Raw genomic sequence first — 16,118 nt, forward strand, 5'->3', positions numbered from 1 at the left:
GATTTATGAATCAAAATAGTTGCATCGTTAACATGCCTAGGTGATTATCACAACCTCAGATCTTCACACCCTCTATTCTTGATAACCAGCCTTGTTGAAGCTGACAGCTGAGGGTTGCAGCCCCCAGCTTTGAGTTTTACCTAGCTGGTTATCAAAAATACTGGGGTACCCACGCAGGTTTTTTTTTTTTATTGTTATTATTATTTACAGCGCAGGAGTGTCTGATAAATACTTCCATCCACCAATCCTGCACTCACTGTTATTAGCAGCTGCAGGTGTCAGATGAGGGGAGCAATAGTCCCATCAGCTGACACCAGTGACCGGAGAAAAACTTTATACCTCCCATCACAGCTGAGCGCTTATGCTGCCCTTTGACAGTGTGGGAACTGCGGCTCTCTGACCGTCGGGGATGATTTCACCACCGATCAGAAGCGGTGTTTGCTGCGCTGCCAAGCACATGACAGCAGGCCAAACACCCGAACAGTAACACTGACTTCCTGGTGAAGTACTTTCCCGAACAGTAGGTGTTCGGTACGGACACCAAACTTTACTGTTCAGGTTCGCCCATCTCTTTTCACAAGTCTAGACCTCTAAATGACAATTTGTACCTGTCCATTTATATGACGTCCGAGATCATTGTATTTAGGATTAGTTTTGTTCATGTTTTGCAGGAAACCGTCCTGGATGAAAAACATCACGTGGCTGTAGCTTTAGTGGGCAAAGACTCAAATAAGCTCCCCAAATCACAGGTGCAGTAAGAACTTTCCTCTTATATTACAGTATAATTTATTGGATTGTTCTGAGACATCACAAAATATCAGTAGGTGATTCCAAAATTGTAGGCAAATTAAGCTGTTTGTAGAATGAAAAGAATTCTCCATTGTCCCAAATGACCATAATATATTTAATATATCCAATAAAGGGGTGGAGGGTTTTTTTTCCTTTTAAATCAGTGATTCTGGGTCCGATCATTACCATCTTTATTTTCTGGAGTATTTTAGTCTGACCTCTCCCTATTACTATGTATTTTTTTCTATATATTTACTAATAATCTTTATTCCATTGTTAAACTTTTCTTTGCTCCTACTTTCCCCTTTCCCTTTATTGGATACATTACATACAGTTGCATCTCACAAAATTAGAATATCACCCAAAAGTTAATTTATTTCAGTTCTTCAAAATAAAAAGTGGAATTCATATTATATAGAGTCATTACATAGTGATCTATTTCACGTGTTTATTTCTGGTAATGATGATTATGGCTTTCAGCCAATGAAAACCCAAAAGTCATTATCTCAGTAAATTAGAATACTTTATAACACCAGCTTGAGAAAAATATTTAAAAATCCGAAATGTTGGCCTACTGAAATGTATGTTCAGGAAATTCACTCAATACTTGGTCGGGGCTCCTTTTGCATCAATTACTGCATCAATGCTTCGTGGCATGGAGGCGATCAGCCTGGGGAACTGCTGAGGTGTTATGGAAGCCCAGGTTGCTTTGATAGCAGCCTTCAGCTCGTCTGCATTGTTGGGTCTGGTGTCTCGTCTTCTTGACAATACTCCATAGATTCTCTATGGGGTTAAGGTCAGGCGAGTTTGCTGCCAATCAAGCCCAGTGATACTGTTGTTTGTAAACCAGGTATTGGTACTTTTGGCAGTGTGGACAGGGGCCAAGTCCTGCTGGAGAATTAAATTTCCATCTATAAAAAGCTTATCGGCAGAGGGAAGCATGAAATGCTCTAACATTTTCTGGTAGACGGCTGTGCTGACTTTGGTCTTGATAAAACACAGTGGACTTACACCAGCAGATGACATGGCTCCCCAAACCATCACTGATTGTGGATACTTCACACTGCTGTTATAGGGGGCTCCAGACTGCTGTTATAGGGGGCTCCAGACCCCTGTTATAGGGGGCTCCAGACTGCACATCCAGACTGCTGTTATAGGGGGCTCCAGACTGCTGTTATAGGGGGCTCCAGACCCCTGTTATAGGGGGCTCCAGACTGCACATCCAGACTGCTGTTATAGGGGGCTCCAGACTGCTGTTATAGGGGGCTCCAGACCCCTGTTATAGGGGGCTCCAGACTGCACATCCAGACTGCTGTTATAGGGGGCTCCAGACTGCTGTTATAGGGGGCTCCAGACCCCTGTTATAGGGGGCTCCAGACTGCACATCCAGACTGCTGTTATAGGGGGCTCCAGACTGCTGTTATAGGGGGCTCCAGACCCCTGTTATAGGGGGCTCCAGACTGCACATCCAGGCTGCTGTTATAGGGGGCTCCAGACTGCTGTTATAGGGGGCTCCAGACCCTTGTTATAGGGGGCTCCAGACTGCACATCCAGACTGCTGTTATAGGGGGCTCCAGACTGCACATCCAGACTTCTGTTATAGGGGGCTCCAGACTGCTGTTATAGGGGGCTCCAGACTGCACATCCAGACTGCTGTTATAGGGGGCTCCAGACTGCTGTTATAGGGGGCTCCAGACTGCTGTTATAGGGGGCTCCAGACTGCACATCCAGACTGCTGTTATAGGGGGCTCCAGACTGCTGTTATAGGGGGCTCCAGACTGCATATCCAGACTGCTGTTATAGGGGGCTCCAGACTGCACATCCAGACTGCTGTTATAGGGGGCTCCAGACTGCACATCCAGACTGCTGTTATAGGGGGCTCCAGACTGCTGTTATAGGGGGCTCCAGACTGCACATCCAGACTGCTGTTATAGGGGGCTCCAGACTGCTGTTATAGGGGGCTCCAGACTGCATATCCAGACTGCTGTTATAGGGGGCTCCAGACTGCACATCCAGACTGCTGTTATAGGGGGCTCCAGACTGCACATCCAGACTGCTGTTATAGGGGGCTCCAGACTGCACATCCAGATTGCTGTTATAGGGGGCTCCAGACTGCACATCCAGACTGCTGTTATAGGGGGCTCCAGACTGCACATCCAGACTGCTGTTATAGGGGGCTCCAGACTGCACATCCAGACTGCTGTTATAGGGGGCTCCAGACTGCACATCCAGATTGCTGTTATAGGGGGCTCCAGACTACACATCCAGACTGCTGTTATAGGGGGCTCCAGACTGCTGTTATAGGGGGCTCCAGACTGCACATCCAGACTGCTGTTATAGGGGGCTCCAGAGCACACATCCAGACATTGTACACAGCAGCATGTTCGTCTGACACATGATGATGGGCTGCTGAGAATAATGATTTTTAAGAAGGCTTAAAAATTCACTCCCCAAAGAAGCATTTTTCATACCTTTTTGCTGATTGACATATTGGCAGCCTGTTTACAGGCCGATAATCTGGAAACGAGTGATTCTTCTTGATAATCTGCCAGTTTACATTCACACTTATAAGAACCTTAAGAATTTTATTCAACTACTTCGAAGTTCCTACTCTGAGGTATTTCTTGTTAAGTGACCTTCTTTAACGCTTCATTGGGGGACACGGTTAACCATGGGTGTATGCGGCTGTCTCTAGGAGGCTGACACTAGGCAAAAAAGGAAATTAGCTCCTCCTCAGCAGTCTACACCCTCTGACCGGCACTAAGCTCGTCATTTTAAGCTTAGTGTCTGTAGGAGGCAGACCTGGATCTAATTCCTGTTCTGTCTTTTCCTTTTTAGGTCACCCTGTTGTGATTTATTATTAATCTTTTCCCCTTTTTCATTGAGGTTCTCTTCTACAAGGTAACAGGGTGTAATTTCTCACCTTCTTTTCCCCAAACACGAGCGACCAAGAGAACAGTGTGGTGTCAACCCACGTAGTCCTCTCTCGGATCTGCTCATCAGGACTTTATCCCGTCACCTGAGGGTGTTTCAGGGCGATTCCAGGTGGTCGGTCCTACCCTGTTTCCTGCCTTCTCCTTGGAGCGGGCTGTGAGGAAGACAGTGGTCACTTGCTAGTGGCCCTCCACCTTTTTAGGGGTCGTCGTTGTCTTCTACACCATCCAGGACCAGATGAAGCGGAAACAAGCATGTTATCTCCTAGTGACCCCCCCCTCCTCCTCACCAGGGACTCCTGATGCCATTTTCATATACGTGAAGAAGGCATCGGGACTCACATTTCTGGAGTTGTCCTTCTTTCTCCTCACAGTCCCTCTGCATGGCAGTGGGGGTGTATCGGTGGAGCCTATGGCACTCCAAGGCGCCACGATAGAAGCTCCATGGCTTCTTAACTTTGTCACCATTCATTATGGGATTCATGGCAGCTCTGGTTCTGTAGTAATTTACATGTTTTTTCCATTTTGGTCCAACTAGAGTTAATGTCAGTCTCTCGCTGGCAGCTTTTTTTAGGATGATCAGCTGATGTTGGTTGGTAACCTCTCCCACCTTCCTTTAAATGGTCACATGACTCATCAGCTTATCTTCAGTAATAGAGTTCTATGCAGATCAGCAACCGTTTTGTAGCTCTCCTGTGACCTTGGTGTTGCTGCAACTGTGAGACTGCAGATTCCTGGTGCCGTATTCTCTACTGCTTGGAATCAGTGAGTGGCTTCCTGCGTTTTTTTTTCCCCTTATGAGAGAGTTAGTCTCTCCTTCCCTGGTGATTGGTCCACGCCCCCTTCCGCGTCCTTGCTTTCTTTTCTGGCCTCTCACAGGGCTCTGATACTGGAAAATTCCCCGCCCTCAGCGGGCCACCCAATCAGCTGGCGAGACCCTGCATGCTCCCTATTTTTTGCCTATAGGATCTACTGGCTCCTTTCTGTAGGATCCTGCAGTGGGCATTGCCCGGGACCACCCCCTGCTTCTCTTGCACTCCGGCTCTGTCTCTGCAGCTCCCAGCCTCAGCTCTGGGGTCACAGCAACTCTACTCTCTGCCTGCAGCTCCAGCAGATCAGCGCTGACAAGGCCTTCCTCTTCAGGACCGGGTAGGCTCTGTCCAGGCTGCATCTTTTTCTTTTCTTTTTTTCAGAGGCTTTGCCTTCCGCAGCATTAGCCTCAGGCCCTTACATATGACCAGACCTAGGGCGCCGCACTCCTGTCCCTTCCCGACTGTCATTCACTACACCTGTGCCCTCTGCAAAATGAAGTGGCCCTCAGGCCAGTCATAGGCCTTCTACCAGACCTGCACCCTTTCCACCATGCTAGCATCTCTGGAGACGAGCACAACCCCTCCCCCAGAGCAGACTGTTGGTATCTTTCAATCAATTTCTGACCTAGCCAGGCTGTCAGTCTCTGGTGCAGGCCCTAGAATGCTTACTTAACTTGTCTACAGGAACCAGTGCTCCATACATTTATCAGGACGATTCGCAGGCACCTCAACACCACCCTCAGAAGAGCAGATCAAGGACTAAATCAAAAAGCGGGTTTACTGCAGCTCCTCATCCAGCTCTCCATCAGTCTACTTCCTCCAAGATGCCCTCGGTATCCCATGCCTCCTCCCCTGAGGTATCCTGGGGGTCCAAACCAGAGTCCCAGTCAGACTTTGAGCTTGACACGGATCAGACCTCCAAGCTTCAAGATGTGTTCGACAGCCTCATATTGGCTGTTAACAAGGCTTTTAATATTAAGGAGGATGAGGTTCCCCCCCATGATCACTCCGTCTCATTCAAAAGGGGTAAAACTCCCTCCTCGGACACTTTCCAATCACAAGAAGTTTGATGGAATCTTTACTAAACATTGGAAACATCCGACAAAGCTCTTTTCTGGTAGAAAACAATTGGATATCCTATATCCCTTTAGTTCAGACCTCATTAACTAACAAACAAAGTCATCGGCCGTAGATCCGCCAGTCTCCTGTCTGTCCACCAAAACGGTTCTGTCTCTGCCTGATGGTGCCTTTTTCAAGGACTCCTCTGACAGGCAGATCGACTCACTAGCCAAGTCAGCCTTTGAGGCTGCAGGCGCTACCCTCTTCCCCACCTTCGCTTTCACCTGGGTAGCCAAGTCTGTTTCCCCCTGGGCAAAACTCTCCGACAAGATATTTTATCGACAGTCTTCCTTCACCACACAGTCAAGGGTTGCTGGAATTTTCTGGAGGCCTCCCGATCAATCTACTGGAAATCAGAGCAATCTGCATCTCCCTTCTCCACTGGCAGGATCTTCTTGCAGGATATCCAGTGTGCGTTCAATCAGTCAACACTACAGCCATGGCATACATAAATCACTAGGGCGGAATGCTCATCAAGTCCGTTATGATGGAGATAGAGGTTTCTGTTTTTGGCAGAGCGCCGTGTCCCAGCAATATCTGCAGTGCACAACCCAAGGGTGAACAATTGGGCCGCCAACTTCCTAAGTTGTCAGGGTCTCTCCTCAGGAAAGTGGTCCCTTAACCACATTCTTTGACCAAAACTGTCAGAGATGGGGCACCCCCCAACATCGACCTAATGGCGTCACGGATGAATCACAAGGTGCCTCACTTTGTAGCCAGGTCTTGCGACCTACTGGCGATCAGCTACAACTCCCTGGTCATTCCATGGTCTCAATTTCAGCTTCCTTACCTCTTTCCTCCTCTACTGTTTTATCCTGAGACTCCTCAAGAAAATCAAAGCGGAGGGAGTTAAAATAATCCTGGTGGCCTCAGACAGGCCCAGAAGGGCTTGTTGTGCAGAGTTAGTCAATTTGCTTGCAGACGCTCCCTGGAAACTTCCAGACCGTCCAGACCTACTCTCACAAGGTCCCCTCTTCCACTGGAGTTCTCAGTCTGAATTTAATGGTATAGCCATTAAAGCCTTTATTCTGAGGGAAGTAGGTTTCTCATCCCAGATTGTACAGACCATGATAAGCGCACAAAGGCCACATCCTCACGTTATCACTGGTATTAGAAGGCCTTTTTTTCATTGATGTGAAGACAACCACTCAGCTCCTATGTCTTTTTTACCCGTCTACCCATCCTCGTTTTTCTCCAGTCAGGCCTTGACTCCGGGCTTTCAGTACCCTTAAGGGTCAGGTCTTCGTGCTTTCAATTCTTTGTTAACAAAATTTGGCTTCTCGTCCCCAGGTCAAGACCTTCCTCCAGGGAGTTGCTCGCCTGGCACCTCTGTATCGTCCTCTGGTAGACCCTGTGGTGTCTTAATCTAGCAACCTCCTTTCGAACCCATTCAGGACATTCCGTTTTCCTTTCTCTCCTGGAAGGTTGCCTTTTTGGTAGCCATCACATCCATTAGAAGAGTCTCTTAACTGGCAGATATCTCTTGCCTGTCTCCGTTCCTTGTTCTCCATCAGAACAAGGTGGTTCTCAGACCCGTCCCTTCCTTCCTAAGGTGGTTTCCTCCTACAATAATGGAGACATTATTCTGTCTTCTTTCTGCCCAGCTCCAGTTCATCCCCTTGAAAAGTTTCTTCACAAGCTGGACCTGGTCAGAGCCCTATGTTTCTACCTTTCAAGAACCACTTCTTTCTAATGCTCTGACGCCTTGTTCATCATCCCTGAGGGTTGTCGTAAGGGTCTTCCTGCTTCCAAATCTACAATCGCCTGCTGGATTTGCCTGGCTATACTAGAGGCATATCGTGTTAAAGACAGACAACCCCCTCCGTGTGTAAGGGCTATCTCCACCCTGGCAGTGGGCGCCTACTGTGCCGTTAGCCACAAGGCCTCTGCATCTCATGTTTGCAAGGCTGTGACTTGGTCCTCTCTGCATACTTTCGCGAGGTTCTATAGAATTCATACTCTCCTTTTGGCTGATGCAGGTCTGGGGAGAAAGGTCCAGCAGGCAGCAGTCGCCCACCGTCGGACCTAATTTATCCAAGTTATTCTGTTCCATCCCTCAGCTTTAGGATGTCCCATGGTTACCTGTGTCCTCCCAATGAAGCAATAAAAAAAGAAGGATTTTTGGTACTCACCGTAAAATCTTTCTTGAAGCCTTCATTAGGGAACACAGCACTCTCTCTGGGTTGTGCTTATGTTGGGCACAATGTATTATTGTTGCTTCTACTACTGCTTTTTTACTAATTGACTAGCTTTGTGCCAGTTGATTTGTGTATACTGCTGAGGAGGAGCTGCTTTTTTTTTGCCTAGTGTCCACCTCCTAGCGACAGCAGCATACACCCATGGTTACCTGTGTCCCCCAATAACGGCTCCAAGAAAGATCTTATGTTGAGTATCAAAAATCCTTCTTTTTTTCTTATATCTTCCTTTTTTTTACTTTTTAATTTTTATAATTAGAATACATATGGCTGCCTGTGTGAAGATGTCGTCCTGTACATTTAATTGAATGCATCTGTTTATTCTGCAGGAGGGAACATTATTCACAGTTCTCACTTATGAAGATCTCATGGCATCTTCACTTCCAATTACACCCGAGGATCCGGATTACTGGGATAACTTTCAATCCAAACAAGAATTTCCCCGGCGTCAGAACTCTACAGCAAAGGCCAAAACTGAAACCTGAGGACAACTTTTATTTCCTCTGTGTGTATTGATACAACAACAAAAAAAGTCAAATTGAACATAATTTGACACAAAACCACCATAATGGGCCGGCCAAAATTGTTTGCACCCTGAATTTATTATTTTGTTGCAGACCCTTTGGACTAAAGGCTGCCTGTCTGCGGTGTCCTGACGTCTGCCTGTCTGCGGTGTCCTGACGTCTGCCTGTCTGCGGTGTCCTGACGTCTGCCTGTCTGCGGTGTCCTGACGTCTGCCTGTCTGCGGTGTCCTGACGTCTGCCTGTCTGCGGTGTCCTGACGTCTGCCTGTCTGCGGTGTCCTGACGTCTGCCTGTCTGCGGTGTCCTGACGTCTGCCTGTCTGCGGTGTCCTGACGTCTGCCTGTCTGCGGTGTCCTGACGTCTGCCTGTCTGCGGTGTCCTGACGTCTGCCTGTCTGCGGTGTCCTGACGTCTGCCTGTCTGCGGTGTCCTGACGTCTGCCTGTCTGCGGTGTCCTGACGTCTGCCTGTCTGCGGTGTCCTGACGTCTGCCTGTCTGCGGTGTCCTGACGTCTGCCTGTCTGCGGTGTCCTGACGTCTGCCTGTCTGCGGTGTCCTGACGTCTGCCTGTCTGCGGTGTCCTGACGTCTGCCTGTCTGCGGTGTCCTGACGTCTGCCTGTCTGCGGTGTCCTGACGTCTGCCTGTCTGCGGTGTCCTGACGTCTGCCTGTCTGCGGTGTCCTGACGTCTGCCTGTCTGCGGTGTCCTGACGTCTGCCTGTCTGCGGTGTCCTGACGTCTGCCTGTCTGCGGTGTCCTGACGTCTGCCTGTCTGCGGTGTCCTGACGTCCGCCTGTCTGCGGTGTCCTGACGTCCGCCTGTCTGCGGTGTCCTGACGTCCGCCTGTCTGCGGTGTCCTGACGTCCGCCTGTCTGCGGTGTCCTGACGTCCGCCTGTCTGCGGTGTCCTGACGTCCGCCTGTCTGCGGTGTCCTGACGTCCGCCTGTCTGCGGTGTCCTGACGTCCGCCTGTCTGCGGTGTCCTGACTTGTTTGTAGTTTCCAGTATTCCACTTGTCTACCTGTGGTTTCCAGCACCTCTATTCACCAACCTGCTGCACCAATGGCCGTGGTCCATGTGCCCACCTGGACCTTGGCCTTACAGGATCCATCTCACCCAGTGTGCCCTGTGAACTTCTCATAACGGTGCTTATTTTGCGGATAAGTGTCTTCCGAAGTGCTGCTAAATTTTGTGCGCCTTGTTTGAAGCTTTGAGTTCATTTCTGGAATGGGTAGGATGTGATGGTGCCAGGATATCATTGATAATTCATTAACATAAGATAATGGGAATTGGTGTCACCATCTTCGGGTAAATAGGGGGTTTTATTGGGTGAAGATGCTATGGTGGTTGGAGATGCTGTTGAATTTTGGTTGCTCCATTCCTAAAAAGGAGCACATGGCTGAAGGGTCATTGTAGATGCATTGAGAAGGGTCTATTATATGTCCAGCGGCAGAAACGGCACATATAGGCGCACTATTAAAACACAGGGCTGGTACTTGTTTCCTGGTATCAGTTTTCAGCAGTGCTTGAGAAATTTGTGGTCAGAGCCAGATTATCCCCTCATTCATTTAGAATTGGGGCCACAATGGAAGCTGAGCTACAAGTCCTGCATTCTGAAGTGATGTCGAAAATAGGCAGGTGGGAGTCTAGGTGATACACGCTATACGAGCGTATACCTCCTGGCTGCCCACTGTGTTTTATAGTGCTTGACTATGCAGCTGCCATTTCAGGCCCTAAAGTGCTAAGCATGAATAAACTACAGCAATGCATTCATTCACCCTGGCCCAAAAAAAGGGATAATTTTTAGGCTGTTCATCCATTTTAGGTAGTCTAAAAAGTCTGATACTGCAATGTTGTGAAATACACTGCTGGTTACCTCCTGTTTGCCATCCATTGTTTCCTAGCCAGATAGGGGTTTCACCATGCAGGGTAAGGTAAGCTCTGAAGTGGATAAGCCTTTTTGTGCCATTACCCGTCGCTGTGTGGCATTTCTGAAGTTTGAAGTAAGAGCAGACACCTATTATAACGTTTGTTTAGAGCAGAATCCACGCAAGGAAACTTGATTCCAGAACATAGGGCTGTTCAGTTTCTTGAGCGAGTATAACACAAAACTTACTGGCCCTAATTATATAGAACGAACAATCTGTTTATTATATTTAAAGACCAGAATATGTCTGACCCTCTTTTCCTCACTCACTATTCTTCCCCCCTAGCTAGGTTAGGGCAAGGTTTACGGTTAGGTTGGACGCACAGCGGTCAGCACATTTTCTTGGTTGTACACGACTTCTGTACATGCAAGACATATGCATATTGAGAAGACATCACAACTCACAGGCCAGCCATCCAGATATGGAGAGAAAGCCATAAACCACTGGAAAAAAATGGTACAGGTAGTGTGTGGAGGCGCAGTGGGGAAGAAGACTACAGAGTGAGGAAGAGCGTCTCATATATGTTCTTTCGGGGCATCAAGGTGAAGTACCTTTGATTTGGCTCTAATCAAATTTCTTGGAGAAGTTTGCCGAAGCTGGTAAATTTATATTTAATCTGCTCGTCTGTATTCATTATTAAGAGCTGCCTTTAAGTTTTTACACACACACTTTTTCTAACCCTAGTTAGGCCTAGATTTGGGCCAAGGTACAGGGTCAGATATAGGGCTAGTGATAGACCTCGGTTATCAGGTCTACAGATAGAGAATGTCTTACGCTAGGCTAGGGCTAGGTCAACTTGTCATTGGCAGACAGGCTTATAGAATCTGATCAAAATAACAAGTTAAGAACATATAGGTATCATCTTTGTGTCAGTATTGCAATACGAAATTCACATGTAAAACTGATTAGTTGTCATCAGGACCCTCAGCATTTGAACAGCCACTACACAATGTGTAGAGTTGTGCTGTTCCAGCTCAGGACACTGAATAAATTCTGCTACCAGGGACCTGCTAACATCTGATATCTAGGGATGTCTGTTGTCGGACCCCCAACTGATCTAAAATTGATCTCCTGATTTAATAGGTCATCAATATCCTCGTTCCTGGACCTACTATTTTAAGCTTTTACATACATAGGCAGATTAATCAAGACAGTGCTGTGTCATTCTCCACAGATGTCTATCACCAAAATATGTGTATCTGGTAGACATGAGTGGATCAGGCAATATTAGAATAAGCCTGTTAGTGCGGATTTTCCCAGGAAATTAGATTCAAGAAGTTATTCTCAGCAAATTTAATATGCTCTGGGTTCTCTCCAGACTTCAGAGCATAATAAACGTAATATGTAAAAAAGTAAAAATAATTATACTCACCTCTCCTCTCCGTCCCCTCCCTCCTCACCGCCACTCATCCGGTCCTCATTGCATCTTCAGATTGCCGCCACTCGTATTGAATTTCTTGGGCCTCTCATGTTGGGCCTGGACTGATGTTTCCCGGGAAGGTTATGTGCCAGCTTGTGCCAAGGGTCACGATGTCACATGGTGCGCCATGACTTTCCGTGCATGAGCTGAACAGTCTCTGGGAATTCAAAGCGAGCGTCAGTGACCTGAAGATGCGACGAGAACCGGACAGGTGACAGCGAGGAGCGGACGAGTCAGAGTATATAATAAGGATTATTTTTTAAATGGCCCCTTCTGTTTCTGTGAAATAACACAATTTACTGAATCCAGATGGAAGTAATTACAGAAAATACACATTTTGGTGAATGTGGATCTTAGGCTACGTTCACATTTGCAGCATGCGCCGCAGCGTCGGCGACGCAACGCACAACGCAAATGTGAACGCATGCACAACGCTGCGTTTTGCGCCGCATGTGTCCTTTTTTTCATTGATTTTGGACGCAGCAAAAATGCAACTTGCTGCGTCCTCTGCGCCCGGACGCGTGCGCCGCAGTGACGCATGCGGCGCAAAACGCAAGTGCGACGCATGTCCATGCGCCCCCATGTTAAATATAGGGGCGCATGACGCATGCGCCGACGCTGCGGCGCAGACCGCAAATGTGAACGTAGCCTTATTAAAATTCTAGTATAATTCCATTAGAATTTATGCTCTCATCTCTAGTGTATGGGTACAATTTAGAAATGTGGAAAACTTATAGCTAGTTACAATCACCATAAAAACAAAATAAGAGGGTTTTTTTTTAATAATCTTTATTTTAAGTTTTTATATAGGTTTGGGGAATCTGTAGTTTTCTCCAGTCTGCTAACAGTCTCCGTATATCATGTCAGATTTTTTAGGTGTATTTAGACTTCTACTAACAGATGATTCACACTGAAGTCTCGTAAAATATTACTTCCACTCTTTTCACTTTTTCATAGATGAGGTTACTCCGTGTTCCAACTTTCACTACTTTAACAGTTCTGATGCTTTTCCACTTGGTGCCCAGGATGTCAATGGCACGGTTACTTGCCTCCTGCACCTTTGGACTATGTGTCTGAGAATTGAGTTTCCTCAACCCTATAAATACATCAGATAATGCTAGAGGATAGAGTTCTTCATAGGGTAAAGCGTCTCTTATCATAGTGAGGTGTTTCATGACAGCGTCTAACTCGTTTGCCATACACAGCACAGTATATTTAATGCTGTGGAGCATCATCCTCATCAGAAGGGCAGGTTCTTTTTGCCCAAGGTGTTGATATATTTTGCAGGAATTTTCGCCATCAGCACATAACAGCTCTTGTACTTTCTTACATCCGATGTAAGGTAGACAGTGCAACAAGGCTGCAATACTGGATGCCTTCTCCTGCTGGTCTTTGCTGTGTAACTTTATCAGTAACTCAGGTAGGAATGTCCTGACGTGGTGGCTGAAGCCTCTCTTGTCCCTGTTGCAGCTCTTGGCGAGATCTGCAAATAGTGAAGTGGAGTATGTCCGGATCTTCGGGTTTAGATGGTTTAGGTATTTAGTACAACGATAGACAATTCTCTCAAATTTGCTGCCAAATTTTGATCTTTTCAACAGGGTGACAAACTTTGACAAGGCCTTTAGGCGTTCGATGACCTCTTTTAGCTTCCAATGACCATTTAGTTTACTGTAAAGGCAGTCATAGATGAGGTCTTTCAGTTGATGCACCTGTCGTGGTGCACCTTTACAGGTATTTCCCATAGCTTCTACAGCAAGACAGACCTCAAGCCGGTCCGAGCTGTCCATCTTTGGAGCCAATAATAAGATGACATCTTTTGCCATTTTCTCCAGGAGCTCAGGATGGAGTAACAGCTCCGAGAAGAACAACATACTGATGAGTGTGCTCTTTCTGACAGCAGATCTCAGTGCTATAAGCAGGTAATGGATGATCTTTCTCCTTTCCTCATCAAATAAGACACATGTAACGTAATGATACATCTCAGCCTGGATTGTGTCTGTGTCACGGAGGACATTAGCGTCATCCTGATGGTTTATGAACCCATAGCTAGGGTGTAGAAGATAAAAATAAAAATCAAAGCTGTTAGGTGGTCCAGCTTGGTGTTGTGTAAGGGCAATCAAGTCATCCACGGTCAGTATATTCTGCTCTGCACTTCTCTCTTTCCAAACTCTGATGGTTTTATTGGAAATCAGATCCAATGTTTTCACTGCACTGCTCTGTGGATGATCTTCATCGATTTCCAAGCGCTCCATGACGTCTTTGGAGCTAAACACGGCAATATTGGCCAGGAGCGTCATAGCTGCACCAGTTATTCCCTGATGTTTCTCACTTTCTGCTTTCAGCATGTGTTGACAGGTCTTATCAATGAGCTCATTAGTCAGAAAGATGTCAGCGTCCGCTCTGGCAGATGTTATGGTTGACAGGAACAGGAGGGCATTCACCAAATCCTGTCCATCCAGATGATGCAGATGATTTATTAGCATGCTGGTCATAGTCTTCATTTCTCCAGAATCATATGATGTGACAATGCCTGGAATAGTGTCCTTCAGGAGCGGGACAGCGAGCAGGTCCAGCGAGGCCAACAGGTCTTTATACTGACGGCTGGATGCCATGCTGGAATGCATCATCATATAATCAGAAGAGGAAATCTGAGAAAAATGGAATATGATGTTAGAGGAAACGTCATGAAATTATCAATGGAATTAATACTCATAATTATTTCTACAATATAAATACAGATAATACAATGATATTTCACAATACAGATGTTTTCTTTTTTTTGGCTCAAATTTCAGTAATTTATTACAGTGATGTGTAATGGCAGAAGGAACAATAAAATGTCCCAGGGCTCAGATACAGAGAATCTGCGGAGAGCAGAGTAGGATGCAGCCACCGCCATATTGGAAACCTATAGATGCTTCGGGTTTTCTTTACACACAGTGGCTTGCAAAATTATTCACCCCTTTTGGCCTTTTAAGTATTTTGTTACATTACAACCTCTGTTTAAATATTTTTGTGATCCAATTAGTGTGTGATGCATCAGCACTAAATAGTTAAAGGGAACCTGTCACCTCCCCCCCCCCAGTCGTTTCAAACTAAAAGCCACCTTGTGCAGCAGTAATGCTGCATTCTGACAAGGTGGCTCTTTTAGGTCTGGGTGCTGTAACTACAGAAATAATCAGTTTTATAATTTGTCAGAAATACCTGGTCTTCAGACCTGGAGGCCGGCGTTTCCCCCCTGCTTCAGACAGCACACAGCTGTCACTCACATCTTCTTGGCGCCGGGCGCCGCCTCCTCCTCACCGCTGTTTTCAAAAGTAGCCGGCGCCTGCGCTCTTTTCCCCTGCCTGGAGCAGGCGCAGTGAGCGCTGGCCGTCTTTCCTCATATGCAGTCTAGCTGACTGCGCCTGCGCGGCCGCCCTGCTTGTGAATCCCAGCCCCGCAGTGACTTCTGATTTATTCACATTGCGGGGCTGGGATTCACAGGCAGGGCGGCCGCGCAGGCGCAGTCACCGAGACTGCATATGAGGAAAGACGGCCACAAGGTTAAGTTAATGAAGTGAGAAAAATATAGGCAAAAATTACATTTATGAAAACTGGAGAACAATGCAAAACACCATACAAGCCGTATATTGGCAGGAAATAGCGGCATTCCGCACATCATATTCACACATTACAACTCATGCTTAAATGTCACATAAAAGTATTCTTACCCTCTCACTACTTTACTCTTCTGGTTGATCCAAGAAATGTGTTGGGAATAGTAGTGCTACAGAATTCAGCTGGGATCTTAGTGATAGACAGGGATCTTCTTGTCCAGATTTCAGCTCTGTAGTCGTTTATCAACCCTAAAACGAGCAGTAGATCGGTCAGATTTTATTCTTTTATTTTTTGGCAGGAAATGTTTGTTATAACCTCAGAATATTACAGTAATAGCTGGTGAATTCCCGATGGAAATGAGATTACTAATCCAAAAACAAAGTTTACCCTTGAGCTTTCAACGCTCCACAAGTAAAACTGTGAGAACCTTCCAGCAGTAGAGCGATATTCCACCTGTAATATAAGGAGCAGAGTAGATTTTACCATTTTATTTCCCAGTTCTGGGTGTACAGTGATGGTATACCCGATCACCACTAACCTAGTAACTCACTCAGGTTTTATTTCAGACCAGCCAACAAGTAGCCGATTGATAGTGGTTAAATGTGGCAGGTTATCAGGTGCAATCCTGGCCTAACTCCGTGGTCGGTGCCGACAGCCGTGGTCCGGCCTCCTCCACTTATCTAATTAGTGTAAGAAGAAGGACCAGGAGCCTCCGCCATTATACTCACTCTACAGATGTCCGGCTCTGCGGGGTCCTGTACACGCTGACGTTCTCTTCTCAGCTTATGTAGGTGGTGACTGAC

At 46.7% G+C, this 16,118-nt stretch overlaps 2 protein-coding genes across 4 annotated transcripts in view; one reads left to right on the forward strand and one right to left on the reverse strand.

Annotated features, from left to right (window-relative positions):
• Positions 1-10,914, forward strand: part of AASDHPPT (aminoadipate-semialdehyde dehydrogenase-phosphopantetheinyl transferase) — a 44,585-nt gene extending 33,671 nt beyond the window's left edge. Inside the window, exons 5-7 of one of the 3 annotated variants that reach the window (XM_077298525.1) lie at positions 672-749; positions 8,178-8,353; positions 8,466-8,620. In XM_077298525.1, coding sequence (XP_077154640.1) covers positions 672-749; positions 8,178-8,333 — 234 coding nt within the window. In that variant the 3' untranslated portion in view covers positions 8,334-8,353; positions 8,466-8,620. Of the gene's footprint in view, positions 1-671; positions 750-8,177 lie in introns of all 3 variants that reach the window. The other 2 variants (XM_077298526.1, XM_077298527.1) reach the window with 2 other exon arrangements.
• Positions 10,915-11,467: 553 nt separating this feature from the next.
• Positions 11,468-14,216, reverse strand: LOC143817786 (uncharacterized). Its single transcript, XM_077299261.1, has 2 exons — positions 12,365-14,216; positions 11,468-12,067 (listed from the first exon to the last, which is right to left on the reverse strand). The coding sequence occupies exon 1, from the start codon at positions 14,214-14,216 to the stop codon at positions 12,621-12,623; it is 1,596 nt and encodes a 531-aa protein (XP_077155376.1). The 3' UTR covers positions 11,468-12,067; positions 12,365-12,620.
• Between the last annotated feature and the right edge of the window lie 1,902 nt (positions 14,217-16,118).

This window comes from Ranitomeya variabilis, chromosome 3, assembly GCF_051348905.1.
Source record: "Ranitomeya variabilis isolate aRanVar5 chromosome 3, aRanVar5.hap1, whole genome shotgun sequence".
NCBI classification, from domain to species: Eukaryota; Metazoa; Chordata; class Amphibia; order Anura; family Dendrobatidae; genus Ranitomeya; species Ranitomeya variabilis.

Coding starts and splice junctions, on each gene's coding strand:
- LOC143817786 (XM_077299261.1), bottom strand. CDS start 14,216: ATGAAGACTATGACCAGCATGCTAATAAATCATCTGCATCATCTGGAT.